Source organism: Canis lupus, chromosome 7 (assembly GCF_003254725.2).
Source record: "Canis lupus dingo isolate Sandy chromosome 7, ASM325472v2, whole genome shotgun sequence".
NCBI classification, from domain to species: Eukaryota; Metazoa; Chordata; class Mammalia; order Carnivora; family Canidae; genus Canis; species Canis lupus.
Genome location: NC_064249.1, coordinates 77480016 through 77498617, shown reverse-complemented (window position 1 = coordinate 77498617; position 18602 = coordinate 77480016). Strand labels below are relative to the sequence as shown.

Genomic DNA, 18602 nt, shown 5'->3' with positions numbered 1-18602 from the left:
CGGGAGGCAGCCCCAGGACTTCCTGCTCCCGGGGAGGGGGGCCTGCATCTCACCTTCATGGGGGAGGGCCAGCCGGAAGATGACGCCAACTCAGAGGAAAACAGGACCAAGAGCTAGACAGATGCCTGGCTACCTCACTGGACGCCTGTACCCAGCAGTGCCTGCAGCTACAGCCACCACTCCTTGGTCACAGCTGCCTGGGTGACCTGCCACTCGCAACCACGGATCCCAGCTGATAACCGGAGCCACATTAGCAACGAGCGCCATGCATCAGGCCTGAATTTCAAGCAGTTTTGGGGCAGGGGTATGTGTTTTGTTTTAAAGGCTATAAATATTGGTTGAAGACTTCTAGAACCTCAGGTTCTTAAGCCCTTTGGATCCCTTTGGGGTCATTCAGGACTCACATAAAAAAAAAAAAAAAACAAAACAACCACACAGTAACATTTGGCAGCTCATTAGTTTAACAGAGACTTAAAAGTGATTATATCCATCAGCAGAGCACCCCTGAGTTTTGCTTATATATAGAAGTTTTGTTTGTTTGGAACATGAAAGAGACACAAGGAAGCATTACCTGTGTGAAAAGTAGCTCTCATGGTCAGTTTACTGCAGGAGGTGAGGAGCTGTATGGCCTCATGCGAGTTTGTGTTGCTCAGAAGCCACCAAAGACACCTGCTGTTCAGTCCTCCCCCCACAGAGGCCCCTTCAGGGCATCCCGCTGTGCAGCTCTCCCTTTCATGTGCATTGATTCCTTTTCTTTCCCTTGGGTGACCCTCCTGAGCACAAGTGACCCACAGTGTACAAGTGTATGTGGTTCAGGACAGCAATATCTCCAAAATCATCATTTGAGAGGGAACATTTGGGTCAGGAGCCTGAGGGGTCCCCTGCAGCTTGCCTATCTGCATGTGAACCCCCGTCTGGAGCAGGACTTGGGAGGAGCCTGCTCTTCCGTGTCACCAAGCACTCGGAGCATGTACGAGCTGGTGTAGATGAGCAACTGTCCAGTCACCTGGGCGGCGTGGGACAGCAGCCGCAGCAGGCTCCTGCAACAGAGAGGAGACAAAGGCAGTGTTGGGCTGGGAGTTCTGGGCCAGCCTGGGGGCAGACAGTGCACGAATTCCTCAGCAGCACCCCCCCCCCCCCTCAACGCGCCCTCCCAGCAGGCACTGCTCCCATTGGATGCTTTAAGGGCCCGCTCCCCAGCCTGCCAGGGCTGGCAGATGTGTAGATGCTGATCCAGGAGCCTGGGACCACCTTTCCTCGAGCCACTTTCAAACGTGGCCTGTTGTTCAGTAATTAGGACGCATGAAGTAGGCACACCATGCTCTTGAGAGCACATGGTGTGTCCTGCTCTTTGGCTGCTTGCTTACTTTGGCCACTTTGGGTGTGTGGGGCTTGTTATTAAAGTCAGGCAAGTCAGGCATGAAAGGAGAAGCCAGGCTGAAGGAGTGACCCTGTGACTCAGTTTGCTTAGGGTGGCTGGGACATCCCAACTGTGGCCTGTTCCTGGCATCTAAGCCCTCAGGCTAGGCCTGGCATTCCTGTTATTTCAGATGAAAAAAGTGGCTTTAACTTGAATTCTTACTCTCTGGAGTCCACAGCAAAAGGATTTCATTCCAGTTTTAAAGGCCCTGGGGGTCAGCGGCACTGGTCAGGGTGGGAAGGGGTCCTGGCCCCGGGTGACACCTGGGTGTGATGCTTTCAGTGTGGCTGCTTGTGGTGCCATCAGATCTCAAAGGGTAAGAATTAGGGACAAGAGGGCCAAATCTGCCTCTCGAGAAAGACTTTGCTGAGGCAGGATTTTGGGGGAGATTTACTGTCTTCATTATACATAATGTTCTTATCTCACTTTAGAAAATCAAGCAATCAAGCTATTTTCTCCCATCTCAGCAAGAAGAGGAAGCTCTCCCAGGAGTCCAGATTTCAAAACGGGGACAGGGACAGTTGTCTATGAGTTGGCAACTGGTGGGTCTGAGCAGGAAACAGAGGCCACTGGGAGCCGACTCTATCCCCAGGCCCGCAGCCCCCTCAGAAAAGGCCAGTCTCTTTTCCAGAGCATTTCCTGCCCCACACTAGGCTCAAGGATGCCCAGAGTGGTGCTCATTGGGCCATGGAGAGAAGGGACCAGCGCCCTCTGAGAAGCAAGGGGTTGGGGGGCCACCCGCAGGAGCTGTGCGGGGAGCAGCGCTTTGTCAGGGCCACAATCAATCATTTCAGACTAGCTTCAGAGGCCTCCTGTCACTGTGTCTCCCCCTCCATCCCTCCCTCCACGGCAATTAGGTATTTAAAGAGGCTCAGAGAGGTTAAGCGGCCCCATTAAAGGTCACATAGCTGGCTGCTCAGAGGCAAGGCTGGGAGGGCCTGCAGGTGGCCCCCTCGGTCCAGGGCTTGGGGGTGGGCTGTCCAGCCTGGTCACAACTACAGAACATTTCTGGGGAATGTACAGAACGTGTTCAGATTGATCCGGGGTATGGATTAGGGTCTGTGTTCTACAGGCGCCCTGGGAGGCCATGCTGCCAGCCTGCCCCCCCCCCCCCCCACCGCAGGTGACAGTATGTGGCAGGCCCAAATCGCAGGGACTCCAGCTGCCATTGCTTAGAATAAAGGCTTTCAAATGTACAGCCCTAAGTTTTTAAAAGAAATTCAGTTCTTCTCTATATTTTTGCGTTAGTTGTTTCCATTCAGTATTTGATGGTCCTTGGAGAAAAAAAGCCATATTTTGGCTCAGGACGTTGTTTTCTGACTTAAGTCTGTGGCATACACCTACTACAGAACAACACGAGTTAGTGAACGTCAGCAGCTGCCGCTCAGGTCAGGGCCTCGGCAGGGCAGGGCTGGGCCATGCAGAGCAGCAGGCGGGGCACGGGCCACCCGGGTAGGGCCACGTGCAGCTCCCAGACCCCAGCTGAGCCCTGAAGTCCGTTACCTCAGCAGGGCTTTGACTCCAGTACAGCGGATGTCGTAGGACACCGAGTACATCTCATACATGGTGGCCTTCACGTTGAGGCAGCCAATGACATCCTTGGGGGTCAGCTTGTACAAGTCGAAGGTGACTCTTGCTATTCCTGCCTTCTTTGGTTGCTGGCGAGCTGGGGTGTAGTTGGCACCCTAGAATCATAAGGGGAGGGAGAGACTTTAGGAGCATCTTCAGCTTGGACGTGCAAATTCTATCATTCTGGGTTTTTGCTAGTTTTGACTTTGCTGTCCTAAAATCTGTTAGTGACAGAGCTGCTAATTGCCTGAGGGATATTTTTAGCAGATCAATATGCTCCAATGTGCATGTCCAAACCCTTAAAGTATTCTTCCCTAAGCTACTTTCAGTTTAGTGACTTGAGATGAGTGCGGTTTGGCTCTGGGGCCTGGGTTGTAGGATCCAGGATTCACGGGATGGCTGTGCTGCTGACACACGGTATGGAGCACACACAGCCCAGTCACTCAGAGCCACCGTGGTCACTTGATTGACATGGGCGATCTCATGAATGTAGCACAGTCTGCTTAATGAGGAACAGGCAGCAGTATTTCCATTTCACAAGAGGCTGCCAGGCAGACAGCTTCACCATCAAGGGTGAAAACCTCCCAGGGCTTCCTGTGCTTTCTAGTCACTGCCCTGGCAAAAAGCAGACCTCCTGGGGACACAGGATAGTCCTCATGTAGGTCCTCCTGAAATATCAGCTGAGCCTTCAGGTCAGAGGAGAAAGCCAGAGACCTCTGTCGAGCCTTAGGTTTATAAGGAGCACTAGAACATCTTCCCCACAGAAAGCTTTGTCGAAAGCAAGGGAATGAAGCTGTGCCAGGTACGAATGTCTCCCTAGGGCTTGCTCCTCACACAGATCTTGTAGATTCAGAATTCAAATGTATACAACCAACAGTGTTACGGTCTCAGGAACCTCTGGGGTTGAGAGTAGTTGAGGCTAGAAATGTTAAATTCATCAATAACAATAATGACTATATGTGAAGTTAAACCATAAATTCCCCTAAAAGTACCCAGACCCTTCTTGCTGGAGCCACCCTGCTTACCTCCCACACATGTTGACATACGCAACAAGAGATTCTGGGGGTGGCCCATTGTTCAATGCACAAGAGGTCCTGCTGCCTCTTTATGGGGTATTAACGGTCCCCCGTTTAGGAAACATTATTTTTTTTAAAAAATAGGCTCAATACCCAGTGTGGAGCCCAATGGAGACTTGAACTCACTACCCTGAGATCAAGACCTGAGCTGAGATTAAGAGTGGGACACTTGGCACCTAGGTGGCTCAGTGGTTGAGAATCTGCCTTCCATGCAGGGCGTGACCCCAGGGTCCTGGGATGGAGTCCCCCATTGGGCTCCCTGCAGGCAGCCTGCTTCTCCCTCTGCCTGTGTCTCTGCTTCTTGCTCTGTGTCTCTCATGAATAAATAAAATCTTAAAAAAAAAAGATCCTGGAGTGAAAAGAAGAGGTTTTTTTTTTTTTTTTTTTTTTTTTTCCCAAGACTTTATTTATTTATTCATGAGAATACACAGAGAGGAGAGAGAGAGAGAGAGAGAGAGAGAGGGGCAGAGACACAGGCAGAGGGAGAAGCAGGCTCCCCGCAGGGAGCCCGACACAGGACTCAATCCCAGGTCTCCAGGATCAGGCCCTGGGCTGCAGGCAGCGCTAAACCCCTGAGCCACCTGGGCTGCCAAAAAAGAAGAGTTTTACCTGTAATCAATCCAGCCACTGTTCTTTCTCACTGCCTCATGCTCCTTTCTGACCTGTAGAAGTTTGTACCTTATTCCCCCTAAATGTCTTCCTGAAGTTTTGGTCTTAAGTCAAAATCGAGCCCTCACAAAGCTAACCCGCTGGTCACATGCGTTTCTCTGACTTGCTGGCTAAGGAGGAAGAAATGAAGGCCTAGCTGCCAGGTGGGAGGGGGCTCTAGGGTTGGGCTCCCCCACCCAGGCGTCCAGGCGCTCAGGCTGAGGACGGGCGACCCCTGGCGGCTATTTCTGGCCGGCCTTCCCGCTGGCGGTAAACACAGCTGGCCTCGCTGATTTCAAAAGATAGACACACCTACAAGGTGGGTAGGGTCTTATCATCAGCGTCGAGGTGCCCATTTCCACTGGAGGGAAGCTGGTTGAAAGGCCTAAGTCGAGAGAAGACACCCACCCCCACTCGCTCATCAGGCAGGCTGGTAGGGGCTGGGCGGCCCACCACCCCCTTGAACACACCACCCTGAAGGATTATTACACCCATGGCCTCTAGGCGCCCTGCCCCCCCGGCTCAGTCTCCCCTCGCTAACCCAGTGTCTGTTATAAAAACCAAACACAAACTACCCTTCCCTTCTGAGCTGGTTTCCTGTTGCTCTTCGAACTACCACAAATTTAGTGGCTTGAAGCAACAGAACCTAAGACCTAACAGGTTGGCAGTCCACCGTGAGCAAGCAGGGATGCTTTCTCCCGGAGGCTGCGAGGAAGGACAGGGGCCCCCTCGCCCTCTCCAGCTTCTGCAGGCGCTCCCATTGCTTGGCTCCTCACCACTCCCCTCCTCTTACCCTGCTTCTGGCCCTCACTCTGACTCTCCTGTCTCGCTGTAGGGACCCCTGATGACACAGGTCCCTGGATTATGCAGGACCATCTCCCCAGCTCGAGATCCTTAACTTAACCACCACCTGGTAGGTCCATTCGCCAAGTAAAGCAACACTCCCAAAACATCCAGGGATTTCAATGTGGGCATCTTTGCAAGGCTGTTATTGTTTCCACAAGATCTTTCTCAAAACAAAAGTAGTCCAGCCCTAGGTTGCCCCTTCCACCCTGGTTTGGGCAACCAAAAAGTCTTTAGACATTGCCAAATGCCTCTCAAGGGGTAAGATTTTCCCCAGTTCAGAACCTCTGGTTGATGGATATCTATAGGTTCTATTGAAATCCACATAAACAAAAGCCATTTGGGGTCATCATTAATTTTTAGAGTATAAAAGGGTTCCGAGGTCAAAAGTTTGAAGATCACATGCTTAATGGATATGGCTTAATATGATATTTTCACTCAACAGAGTTGATGAGATTTATTCATATAGATGCTGATAGCTATACTCCATGCATCTTCACAGCTCAAGAGCATCCCATTCAATAAAGAGACACTGGTGTCTTTATCCATGTGTATTTACAAAGAAACACATGGCTGGGTATCTGTGCGCTGGGTGTATGCCTGGGAGAGGACTTGCCAGGTCATGGTGGTGTTTCAGTTCTATGGGATAGAGGTACAGTTTTAAACAGCTGCTGGTGGGAGTGTAAAAGAGTTCACTGCTCCATATCTTAAAAAGAAATGGAAAGAAGTGGAAAAGCCTAATAATACCAAACCTAATGATATAAAAGATTATCTTCTTGTGGTCTTATGTTTTCCTAATCACCAATGAGGTTGAACAGTTTTTCCTGTGTTTTATTGTCCATTCCACAGATACCGGTCCCTTTTTTTTTGTCCAGTTTTCAATCAGATTGTCCATTGTTTCCATAATTGATTTCTGCAAGACTCCTAAATTTAACAAACACTAATTCTTTGTTGGACTATGTTGAAAACACCTTCTACCCACTTGTGGTTTATTGTTTTACATACTTTTTGTTATCTTTTGACAAACAAAATTCTTAATAGAGTGGAATTTATCAGTAAAAATGGTTTATGCATTTTCCTGTTAAAAAAAAAAAACACAACACCCTAAGGATGTCCAACATGTATTAGACCTTCTCAGTCAGGTCTCCAACTTCCTTCATGGTTTCTACCTCTACCATCTTGTGCTACACATCATGGAAACTTCTTGAGACATATCTTAAGTGCTGTCTATCTCCACTTACTTTGTTATATTTTTCATTTCCAGAAATTTTATTTGATTCTTTCAAGTCTACTTTGTCCTTTCTGATTACCTCCTGTTCCTTTTTACTTTTGATTACCTTTTAGATTTCTTTGGACATTTTAAATACACTTATTTTATACTTTGTATCTGATGACTCCAACATCTGAAGTCTTTGGAGGTCTGATTTCATTATTTCTGCTTCATCTCACATACAGTGCCTTAAGTCCTTACATCCTATGATTTGATTGTGAATTCATATTTGTTGGAACTTTAGGAATGGAAACTCTTTGGCACCTAGATCAAGGCTCATTCTGAGCCTGGTTACATGGGGATACAATCAACTACTGGTTACATGGGGATACAATCAACACCAGGTCAATGGGAGGGTCACAGAGGGACCAGTTGAGTAAAGAGAACTCAGTGAATAAACTCTTTCCATTGATGCTTCCCTCTCCAGGGCTCTGGAAACTAAACTCTCAGCTTGGATGTTTTTGGAATCAAAAGTCCTGAAAACGTCATGAGAGCAGCTTGTGGCCACAGATTCTTAGGAGACACCTTTAGGATTCTCTGCTTTGTGTGGGCATCTCTAATCTGGCCCCTTACCTTGTATCAGCCCAAGACTTTGTCTCCTGTCCTGCCAGCACCTGTCAAGACTGTGGCACTTAGTCACTGAGGTGAGTGGATGGCCACAGGTGAGATGCTCACAGGTAATCTACTTCTCCAGATTCTGGCTTCCATAAAGTTTTGGCCTCTGAGGAATTTCCTTTCTTGAAGGTCAGTTAGGCATATAAAATCAGTTTTAATGTGTTGCTTTATGCTTTTAGGTGTTTTATGGTGGGATCCAAGATATATATACTCCATAGTTTTCCTGGATATAGAAACCTTTATTCAATCTCTGTACCTTTGAGATCACTCTTCAGTCATACAGATACCCCTACTTAATATCACTGGCTATGTTAGCTTGCTGACCTCCTCAGGACAGAGACAGTGAAGGGTCACCAGGTCATATCTGCGTGCTTTAACAGGATCTGTAGCTAGTTACTGGCCTAAATCTGTTCCTCAGAATTATTTTCTCCAAAGCTAGTATAGCCATTCTAGAAAAAAGTATGGAAGTTCCTCAAAAAGTTGAAAATAGAACTACCCTACTTACCCTAAAGACACAAATGTAATGATCCGAAGGGATACCTGCACCTCAATGTTTATAGCATCAGTGCCCACAATAGCCAAACTGTGGAAAGAGCCCAGATGTCCATGAACAGATGAATGATAAAGAAGATGTATCTTAGTGGATATATACCATGGAATCCTTCTCAGCCATAAAAAAAAAAAAAAAGAAAGAAAAAAAAAAAAAGAAAAAAGAATTCTTGCCATTTGCAAAGACATGGATAGAACTAGATGGTATTATGCTAAGCGAACTAAGTCAGGGAAAAACAATTATGTGACCTCATTCATATGTAGAATTTAAGAAACAAAACAGAGGATCATAGGGGAAGGGAGGGGAAAGTAAAACAAGACAAATCAGTGAAGGAGACAAACCATTAATCATAGGAAACAAACTGAGGGTCACTGGAGAGGAGGTGGGGGGAGGGATGGGGTAACTGGGGGATAGCCATCAAGGAAGGCACGTGATGTGATGAGCACTGGGTGTTATACAACAGATGAACCACTGACCTCTACCTCTGAAACTAATAATACACTATATGTGAATTAATTGAATTTAAGTTCTAAGAAAAGAACTATTTGCTGTAAATCATATAGCCCAGGCTCACTAAGATGCTTAATTACCTAGAAATACTTTTAAGCAACCTGTTGAGGGTAGCAGATTCGGTTATCAGGTGAATACAAAGTACGTATCTAGAAAGAGGGCAAGTCAACACCAAAGTGGGAAACGCTCTTTTGTGGGTAAAAAGTCTACCCCGTAGCTGCTTGGATATGTGTTTTTGCTTACCGGTGTCCACTTCTGCCCTTCCTCCAAGATCATGAAATGTGTGTTGTCTCCTAAGGTCTGAAAGAAATCTTCCGTATCCACCACAGTGCCATCTTCCTCCAACACCAGAGTGACCAGTCCGCTGGTGATAACTAAGGCCTCCAGGGTCTAGGTGGGCAACACATCGGAGACATAGAACAAAGCAGGACACTCTGCTCTGACCACTCAAAGCTACTGATTAAGTTATGGCTTCAGAAGTACTGTCTGAAGCTGCTAAAATTTTAACAGTAGAGATCTACTTAACAGGTGTCTATGACTCAGCCTTTGCTTAGAAAAAGAGAAGTTAAGATTTTTAATGGATTTATTTTCTTCAGAGGCTTCAGTGGCATGAGACAAATGAAGACATCAGGTAATATTTACAGTTTCTAAAATTACTTATTTTGACAAATAAAATGAATAACGCAGCAATATGATATTTAAAGAGCCGTAGTCTCATGCCACATATTTGAACATCTCTCTTGCTTTGGGATCTGCATGTTGGATGCTCATTTCTTATTTCCATGGGTGTCTTGGTCTGGGTTATGCATTCATAACCCAACTCCAGACTCTAGAGAGTCTGTGATTCTTCCTTATTTGGTGATCTAGGACACTGTTTCAGATTCAAGACTATTCTTCCCTGAGCTTTATAACTGAAAACAGATTTCCAAAGCCTGCTGCTTCCCCGTATCCTCCCTTGTTAAAGAAGAAAGGCTACATTGTCAGCTGATGACAGTTTTCAAGGCCTTTGCTTCTGCAGCTAAATCTTTCATGGTTCAAGGAGAGATGCGATAAAGTTCCCTTTCATTCTCTTCTCCCCTCTGACTCTCTGAGGCCACAAGAGTGACATTTATCTCTGGACTGGCCTAGTACCCAAGCCCCAAGCCCTGTGTGTGGTTCGGGGCCCTCCCGCGGGCAGTAGGGGAGGTGCTGTGGCTCCTGGCACCTTGCTGAGAAGCTCCTTCAGACTGTCAGCCATCACCCCTCGACGGCTGCTTCTGTCATGGTTGGAGACCCGGAAGGGGCGAGCCGAGTGCTTGAGGGGAGTTAGTAGGACTCTCTTGGTCTGTGATCCCATAAATGTCAGGGGCCTGGAAATGGAGGAGAAAAGTAAAAAGATATCTTGGATGTTATCTTCAAAAAGAGTCTTTGAAGAGAGATTGGAAGTACACAAAATTAAGACAATTTTAATATTTGCATCTGAAAGAAAAAATCCATAGTTGGGGATTACTGAAAATTTTATATATACATATATATGTATATATACATATACCTCCTGGTACCCAAAAGACAAACAAGTACTATATATAAATTAAAAGCACAAGCATTATCACACCTATTTTACCAGAACATTCAAAGTCCTCATAGTAACTGCGTGAGAAATAAGTGGTAAGGTATCACACTCAAATAAGAAATAAGAATTCTATTCTGCAAACGTGGCTTTTACAGCTGAGATCTTAAAAGAAAAAAAGAAAAAAGAAAGAAAAAGATTTCCAGAGGCCAGGAAGTGGCCAAGCAGAGTTAGAGAATTAGATGCACACACACAAAAGTTACATACTGTACAGCAAGACTAAGCCAAGAATTGAAAAACCAGATATTGGTCACTAGAGAAATAAACTAATTTTTAAAAATTAACTTAGCATAAATGAGAAACAACAGAACACTATAATAATTGTGGTTGGAACAACAAGAAGGAAAAGAACTCTGGGCCATATGTCACGTGACACTGGAGTAAGTTCCACATTTAACAAAGAATTCATTCAAAAATTTACATATTAAAAAACATGGAGGAGTTAAATAACAAAACTAAATCAAGACAGTTTTCCTGAGGAAAAGGATCTCTAATCCTTGATTATCAAATTTTACTTTGCAAATACTACACGCACGCGCGTGCACACACACACACACAAATACTGTTTATGTAACATTTTATATATATGGGATAAATGAGAAGCTTACACCTTTAGTAGTTATTTAACACTTTTGTTTTTAAAGATTTTTTTTTTAAGATTTATTTATTTATTCATTTAGAGAGAGCGAGAGAGAGAGAGGCAGAGACACAGGCAGAGGGAGAAGCAGGCTCGATCCCGGGTCTCCAGGATCACACCCCGGGCTGCAGGCGGCGCTAAACCGCTGCACCACCAGGGCTGCCCTGTTTTTAAAGATCTTAATTTTAAGTAACCTCTATGCCCATTGAGGGACTCGAACCTAAAACCCCAAGATCAAGAGTTGTAGGCTCCACTGACTGAGCCAGCCAGCAGCCCCAACAAACATTTAGTTTGTTTCGTAAATATTAATTCACTTCATCCTTAGGAAACTCTGTAACATAGTCCTGTTTTTCTCAATTTACAGATGAGGGAAATCAGGCCAGAAAGCTGCCCCACAGACGGTAAGAGCCAGAGCTGGGATTATGACCCAAGTACCTCTTTCTTCTTGGCTTCATAAAGGTTATCTAGATGCCACACACTAAAGAGTAACACAAGTTTACATACTGGGGAACATATGAGGCTTTTGATAGCAATTAAAGAAATGCAAAGCCACCTTTGACATACTACCATATGCTTTTAAACAAACATACAAGAAGTTACTTAAAAATAACTCCATGAGTGGCAACAGATGCACCTTGTCAGTAGCACTAGGCAGGGCTTCAGTCTCTCTGGAGACCAGTCTAGGAACATATAGTTTGCATCTAGGACTGGGGGCTGTTTTACATTTAGGAATTAACCCACATAGAAATTATTTAAAAGAACATAAACATAAGTTAGCAGCATTTCAGGGGGCTCTTGCTTCGTGTCAGGTGCTGTGATAAATGACATGTGACCTCATTTAATCCCCCAGCCCCTGCGGGAATAGCAAGCTGCACTCTCCCTTCACCTGAATGGTGCCTAACAATTTCAGGTGTTCAAACAATTGTTGACAATTTGGACAAATAATTGTACAGTGACATTCAGGAGAATGAAACAAAGGGCTTTATTTTTAGGGCAACCTTGTCGAAGATACAGAATGAGGACATCACTGATGCTTATAGTAGCTTGTCTAGATTTGCCCTATGAAGGCTAACATTCTAGAGACTTCTGTACTTTTTAAAAATAATTTTAAAAAAGATTTTATTTATTTATTTTATATTTATTTATTTATTTATTTATTTATTTATTTATTTATTTATTTTTTTATTTATTATGACAGAAAGAGAGACAGGCAGAGGAAGAAGCAGGCTCCATGTAGTCTCCAGGATCACGCCCTGGACTGAAGGTGGCGCTAAACAGCTGAGCTACCTGGGCTGCTGGACTTCTGGACTTTTTGGGAATGCCTATCACCTTGGATTTAGTATTTTATAGATATCTGTACACACACACATACATACGCATATATTGTCATTTATTTGTCTATGTTTTATTTTCCCAAGCAGATTGGAATTTCCTTGTGGACAAGGCTTCTTTGTTCTATCTCCCATAATGCCTAGACTAGCACTAGGCATATATGTTTTAAATAGTATGTGGTCTAACTTGAAGCTCTACAAATGGACATAGTGAAAATTTAATGATTTGCCAAGTAGTTTTCTATATGAAAAACTGATAGTATAGGAATAAACCAGCTCTCAAAAACTGTCAGCTTAGGGCAGCCTGGTGGTTCAGTGGTTTAGCGCTGCCATCAGCCCAGGGCCTGATCCTGGAGACCCGGGATCAAGTCCCACATCAGGCTCCCTGCAGGGAGCCTGCTTCTCCCTCTGCCTGTGTCTCTGCCTCTGTGTATGTATGTGTGTGTGTCTCTCTCATAAATAAATAAAAAATCTTAAAAAAAATTTTCAGATTAAGTTCATGCTCATAGCATGAGAGGCCAGTTTCAGGAAGGTTTCTATAAGAATGAGCGTCCCTATGCCCCAGCTACAAACTGGCATCCTAGGAATCAGACCCAGGTTGTTAGCATGGATCTGGTCTAAAGTGTGTTCAGCCAGCTTCACATTAGTGCCTCCCACCTGCTCACGTCTGAACACTCACCTTGGCCAGCTTGTGCTAGCTCCTAACATATTAACTCATGATCATTGGAACTTTACAGGGAAAGCATCACTCCATTTCTCGAATGGGAAAACTGAGGCTCAAAATGGTTTCTCAAGGTCTGTCGGTTAGGAAGGAAAAGACAGCCCCTTCCCCTTCTGCCAGCAGAGTGCACGCATTATGTGTTCCTGGTGAGGCAACGGCAAGGGGGCTGCACCAGGTCACTGGCTTCGGATGCAGACGCCCCATTGGACTGAGCCGAGACCCATCGAGGGAATCCAAGCCTTGAACCAACACAGTATGGGGCTGGCAGACAGCCTCTGAACTTTTGCCTTGATTGCAAGAAGTTACACCAGGTTCCTCGGTTACACAAACCAATGAACAAGATGCCCACGTTCTGCTGAGCTGACGCTGCAGAAAACCCACCCACTGTTCCACCTCTGGGGATCTGGTGGACGGGGGAGGGAGGACTTTCCATATTCTGCTTTACATGTAGGAGCAGGCTCTGTTGGCAACCTGTTCGTGGCACCTGAAACCTCCTCCCTGGCGAAGTCCCTCTGAGGAGGAGAGAAAGATCCTAGCTCCACCCAATGCCAGACAACTGTGCACATTAGCACATTACTTACCAACTTGACAAAGCAGACTTGCTAGATGAGGAAAAGTGAGGCTCAGGAGGTTAAGAAACGAATAAGGTCAGAGTTAACAAGTGCTAGAATAGGGGTCTGAATCCAGCTCCCATTTTTGTACCACCACGTCTGCCCTACAAGGTGAAAACCCGCTGATGGCATGAGGCCACCCTGGACCCTCACCAGCAAGGGCCCCTCTTCTTCCCACAAAGCAGGAACTCATTGCCATTGTCCATGAGTCCTTCTAGAATCTGTACTCACTGGGGCCAGGATCTCTCTGTACATTTTCTGACTTCCCCATAGCACCTAGCCTGCTGTTGGCATGCAATTTATTCACCAAGTAAAAGACTGGCTAGGACAAGATCAGAGAAATGGGAGAACAAAGTTCACGTCCTGGAACCTCAGGTCCAGGTGCTAGAGGCCAAAGGCACACCTTGTAGGCACGAACAGCTTTGACCTAGTTAGTTGTGGTCTTACACCTCCTCATTGGATGCAAACAAGCACGTCTTAGTAAGCACCAGTGCTCCAGTCACCCAGTATAGTTGATTATACAAAATCCTTATGGTCCTTTAACTTCGGACAAGATAAGTGCTGGCAGCCACTTCTGGTCCTCCCTCTCCATGCTGCCCTCAAGATAGCCATCCTCAAGAAAAAAGGATATACAGTCCATTGTTCTCCGTACCCGTTCCGTTTCCTAACTGGGAACTGGATCATTGTTGGAGAACAGGCTTATGGAGCACAACTAAAAAAATCCTTGAAGACATGAAAATTAAATCCTGCCACTCCTCTTAAGGAACAAGATAAGGGATTTGATGATTTTATTTTATATAAAATTGAGGCTTTTATGGATAACATAAAAAGGGGTTAAATGAAATTTTATATACACTAAGCCAACTTAACAATTACTATAGGAGTATTTACTAAAGGAACAGCAGGATTAACTAGCTAGCTAATGAGCAAAACAATATCGATCCAATTCACTCCTGATCCTCTTAATAGGATGATTTATGTCACTGGCCATCAGTATGATGCCTAACACCTGTTGCCAGTCTCCCCTCAATATTTTAATATGTCAGAGTTGAGAGAGGAGCTCTGAAAAGCTTTGGATTAGATCCATCACACATGAGTCACCCTCTAATCCCTGGGAAAGTGCAGACAAGCATATGAAGCAGGAAGGAAACAGCTCACTAAAAGGAAAAGAAAAACCAGGAAACAGGGTGTTCGAGGAAGCAGATTGTTTCAGGGAAATCAAGACAAAAAGAGAAGTCAGGCTTCATAGAACATTCTTAAAAACTGGGAAGGGGCATATCTCCCAGAAGTGAGGAAAACAGAGAAATCTTTGTATTTTTCCCAGAGGGAACTGAGGAGTCTCAACTAATAAACATGTGGCAAATAAAGCCATACATGGCTTTTTGCTCCAGGAAAATGAAGCTAGCTGCCACAGGGCATTAAAAAACAAACAAACAAAAAAACAACAAACAAACAAGTTTTTATGCCATCTGAGGGACTGATATTTATTCCAAAAGTGGAATAAGGAGGAATCGGATAGGCCTGGGAACAAAGTCTTCCCCAGAGAAACATTTTGGGGTCAGCAATGATGAGGTGGCTCTGTAAGGTCGTCTAAGCGCCTGCCCAGGGAAGATCCGGAGTGAAATGAATGTTTCAGTGTCTGAGTGGCCCCACATTTTCTTGTTAGGTGGAAAGGAGGAACCACACAAGAGTAAGCAAGTGCAGAAGCAGGTAGGACAAGTCAACTGAGCACTACCTCCAAAGCCTGGTGATGACAAGGACATTAGGGAGGGAAGTGATAATGTCAAACCCAGCAGTGCAGAGAAATAGAACTGAAAAGCAGTCATCAGGCCTGGCTGGATCTGGGTGAGTGGTAGGCACAGTGTGAGGGTCTAACTCAATGGCAGCAGCTGGAGGAGTGTCGGCCTTAGTGATGTTTCCTGCTCCCCAGCAGCTCCAGAGCCTCGTTATGGGCTTATGGGCTACTCATATGGGGCACCACTACCCCACAGGGACTGCTGCCGGCTCCAATCTAGGCCTTGGCCACCCTATCGAAATGCTTGATGTAGTAAGAGGATTCAGTGTAGGACCATGAAGTCTTTGGACACTTTGAAATAGACCATGGTATATCATTCAAATAGGCCCTGGAAGGAGGAAGCCTCAATAACCTGGGAGATTCACTTGTAGAAAATGCACTCCGTTGCTTATGTCACTAATAAGAAGGTGGTAGGTGGCAAAATGTGTTCTGAGATGCCAGCTGACAGGACATAGAGTTCCTTGGTCAGGGAAAGGGAAGATGTACGAAATAGCAACAAAAGCAGCGATGTTTGCACACAGCGTAAGGTCTATCAGCTCTGTAGCAACTTCAAGGTCGGTGGGCATGCTCTCACCGACAGACACAGACTGAGCAGCTTTGTCTGTGGCCACACGCACTGGCGAGGACATCCTTGACCTCCAGAGCTCGGCTGAGAGACCTCAGGCTGCTCTCACCATGAGCAGGGATCACAGGCCATTAACAAACCAAGGACCAGTTTAAGACTTCAGAACTGCTGACTTTAAAAAAAGATGTGAATGTGAATTGACTTATTTCTTTGGCAAAATGCAGTTATCTACTGATGAAAGACAGCGTTGGGGTCATCTGGGTTAAATTAAGGAACACCGAGGAGACAGAAAACACGGCCGTCACCTGTCACCTCGCTGTGGCTCACAGGGGTCATTAGTCTGGACGTGGTTCTGAAGAAGGACAGGGAAGAGACGGGCTGTCCTTCAAGGAGTAGTATGGACTGCTTTTCTTCCAGTTCAGTGGGGAAGCAGGTAGATTCCTTTCTTTCTTCTTCTTTTTTTTTTTTTCAAAGAACTGCACAGTGTCCCCAACCAACGATCACTCACTTTCAGTTTGCCAAGCTCAGAGGGAATGTGGCTTCAAGTAGACATTTCCTTAGGTTTTGATTTGCCACCATTTTTCAAGCAAGTCGCTTCCACACACACTTGACCTGGTGGAAACCTCACATGCATGCATTTTGGATTTTGGTATCCTGGGGGCGGGGGCAGGTGGAAGGGCAGGGTCAGCCTTAATTCTGCAAGCTCTGCTCCCTCCTCGGTGCTCCAGGCAGTCTCAGGGAGGACCGAGAGCCTCCTTACCAGTCCTTAAAGCTCAGCCCACCACCTCCCCAGGGCTCACAAAAAGTTGCAGAATGGGGGTGTTTGCATGTTTGAGAATTGCACTCCAGACTGTTAACAGTTGTCGTCCCCTGGAGCGGGATTATAAGGGGAGGAGGAGAGGAACCAAAAAAGCAAGAAACCCAAGGCTTTCCCTTCATGCTCACATGTGTTAGTGAAGATGCATGAAACAAGTTTCTCATCCTCCCTGGTTCCTATCACTTGACTTCTATTTTTTTTTTGTTTTTTTTTTTTGTTTTTGTTTTTTTAATTGGAGTTCAATTTGCCAACATATAGTATATCACCCAGTGCTCCTCCCGTCAAGTGCCCCTCACTCAGTGCCCGTCACCCAGTCACCCCAACACCCTGTTTTTGTTTGTTTTTAAAGAGAAAGCCAGTACTGTTCAGTCAGACGACCTTCACGTATTGGAAGCTATTTTTCTAAGTACTGAGTCCTGCACACAGCAAGGGCAGCTGCCTACAGATCACAGTAGTTTTGTAAAGTGACTCTCCCCTGCCACCCTTCCCTTCACCTCCCTTGCCCCTCTGCCTTGTGGTACACGTGGGATTAGTCACCTCTGAAAACTTGCATTTTAAAGAACTCAAGGGTTCCTCTATCCTTCTTGAAGTATTCTGAAGATCTTCAAAGAAGCACTGGCCCTTCCATAAATCTATACTTAAAAGTTACTTCCAAGAGATATTTTATCAACAAAGACAGGCCTGGGTATGTCAGGATAGGAAGATGAGTGGAAGCTGGGTTGGGGTGGCAGGAAGTGCTGCGGTGACTTCAGCCCCCAGGGGGTGGCAAAGCCCAGGAAGGAGGAGGACTCCACAGGCCTCTGCGGGCCCAGGGTGGCGTTCTCGTTCTCGAATGCGGTGAGGACGGGGAGCGTTTTCCCCCAAAACACCCCCTGGGAAGCCTCGGTGGGCTCATCAAGCAGGGGTCGGGCGCGTTCAGAGCCCAAGGGGTGCTTTTGGCTCAGTCCGCCCTCCCGGTGGAGCCCAGAGGCCTCCCTCATCTTTAGGGGTAAGCCTGGACTCTGCCAAAGCCGCGGAGTGTCCCCGGCGCCCCAGCTCCCGTCGATCCCGGGGACCCTGGAAGCCCTGGCCCGCGCCCCGTGGAGGCGCCGCCCGCCTTTCCCAGCACGAGGCCCTCATCTGCACCTGCTGCCGCAGGAGCAGCAGCGAGAAATTCAGCCACTCCCGCTCTCACCACTGCCACCTGCTCCGTGGATGCCCGTGCGCCTCGGGGGCGCCACACCTGGCGCTGCGGCCAGCGGGGGAGGGAAGGGGCCGCGGCGGGCTGCGGCTGGGTCGGCCCCGCTGCGCAAGGCGTGGGCACCAGAGGTAACCGGGGGCTGCGTGGGCTGGGACGGGGCCTCGGGGAGCCGCGGGTCGGGGTGCGCAAGGGGTGCCGGCGGACCCCGGATGGAGGGAGACGAGGGGGCTCACGGAGGTGCCAGGCACAGGGACGCGGGGCGCAGGACGCTCGGGGATGCGGGGCGCAGGGGGCACGAGGGGCGCGGAGGCTGCGGCGCTGGCGGGGCGCGGGGCGGGGGGCGCGGGGCGCGGGGCGGGGGGCGCAGGCGTGGCCGCGAGCCGGGCCAGCGCCGCACTCACCTGAAGAGGGCTCCGGCGTAGTCCCGGGCGGTCTCCATCGCTGGGTCCCCCTCGCGGGCTCGGCCCGGCTCGCCCGCGCGCTCTTAAAGCCCCGCCGCCAGCCCCGCCCCGCCGGCCCGCCCAGCGCCCAGCGCCCAGCGCCCAGCGCCCAGCACCCAGCGGGGAACTCGGCAGCCCGGGGCCCCTGGGGGAGCGGCCCTCGCAGACCAGACCGCTGCAGAGGATGGTGCCCGCGACTCTCGGCCCCCAGCAGCTACGCGGGTCCCCCTCCCCCCATGGTCACTGGGAGCCCAGGTTTGCCTCGCGCTTCCCCGAGACGGGGTGACTGGAGACATCACCAGCCTGCGCAGTGCTGACAGTGAAAAGGTAGATGTGTCGCTTTCAAAGCCAGGCCATGGGGGGAGAGGCCCGGGCGGGGGAGATGAGGTGCAGGA

At 47.6% G+C, this 18602-nt stretch overlaps 1 protein-coding gene across 1 annotated transcript; it reads right to left on the bottom strand.

The window, feature by feature from the left end:
• Positions 1–438: 438 nt before the first annotated feature.
• Positions 439–18310, bottom strand: CIDEA (cell death inducing DFFA like effector a). The gene is made up of 5 exons (XM_025429563.3): positions 18169–18310; positions 9706–9850; positions 8745–8891; positions 2924–3105; positions 439–1040 (listed from the first exon to the last, which is right to left on the bottom strand). The coding sequence occupies exons 1-5, from the start codon at positions 18204–18206 to the stop codon at positions 893–895; spliced, it is 660 nt and encodes a 219-aa protein (XP_025285348.1). The 5' UTR covers positions 18207–18310; the 3' UTR covers positions 439–892.
• Positions 18311–18602: the final 292 nt, after the last annotated feature.

Bases quoted from the DNA above. Each gene is read 5' to 3' on its own strand.
- CIDEA (XM_025429563.3), bottom strand. From the start codon at position 18,206: ATGGAGACCGCCCGGGACTACGCCGGAGCCCTCTTCAG. The intron at 9,851-18,168 runs GTGAGTGCGGCG...CTCCATTTCCAG, and splicing joins TACGCCGGAGCCCTCTTCAG to GCCCCTGACATTTATGGGAT. The intron at 1,041-2,923 runs GTAACGGACTTC...TCTCTGTTGCAG, and splicing joins GGAGTCAAAGCCCTGCTGAG to GAGCCTGCTGCGGCTGCTGT.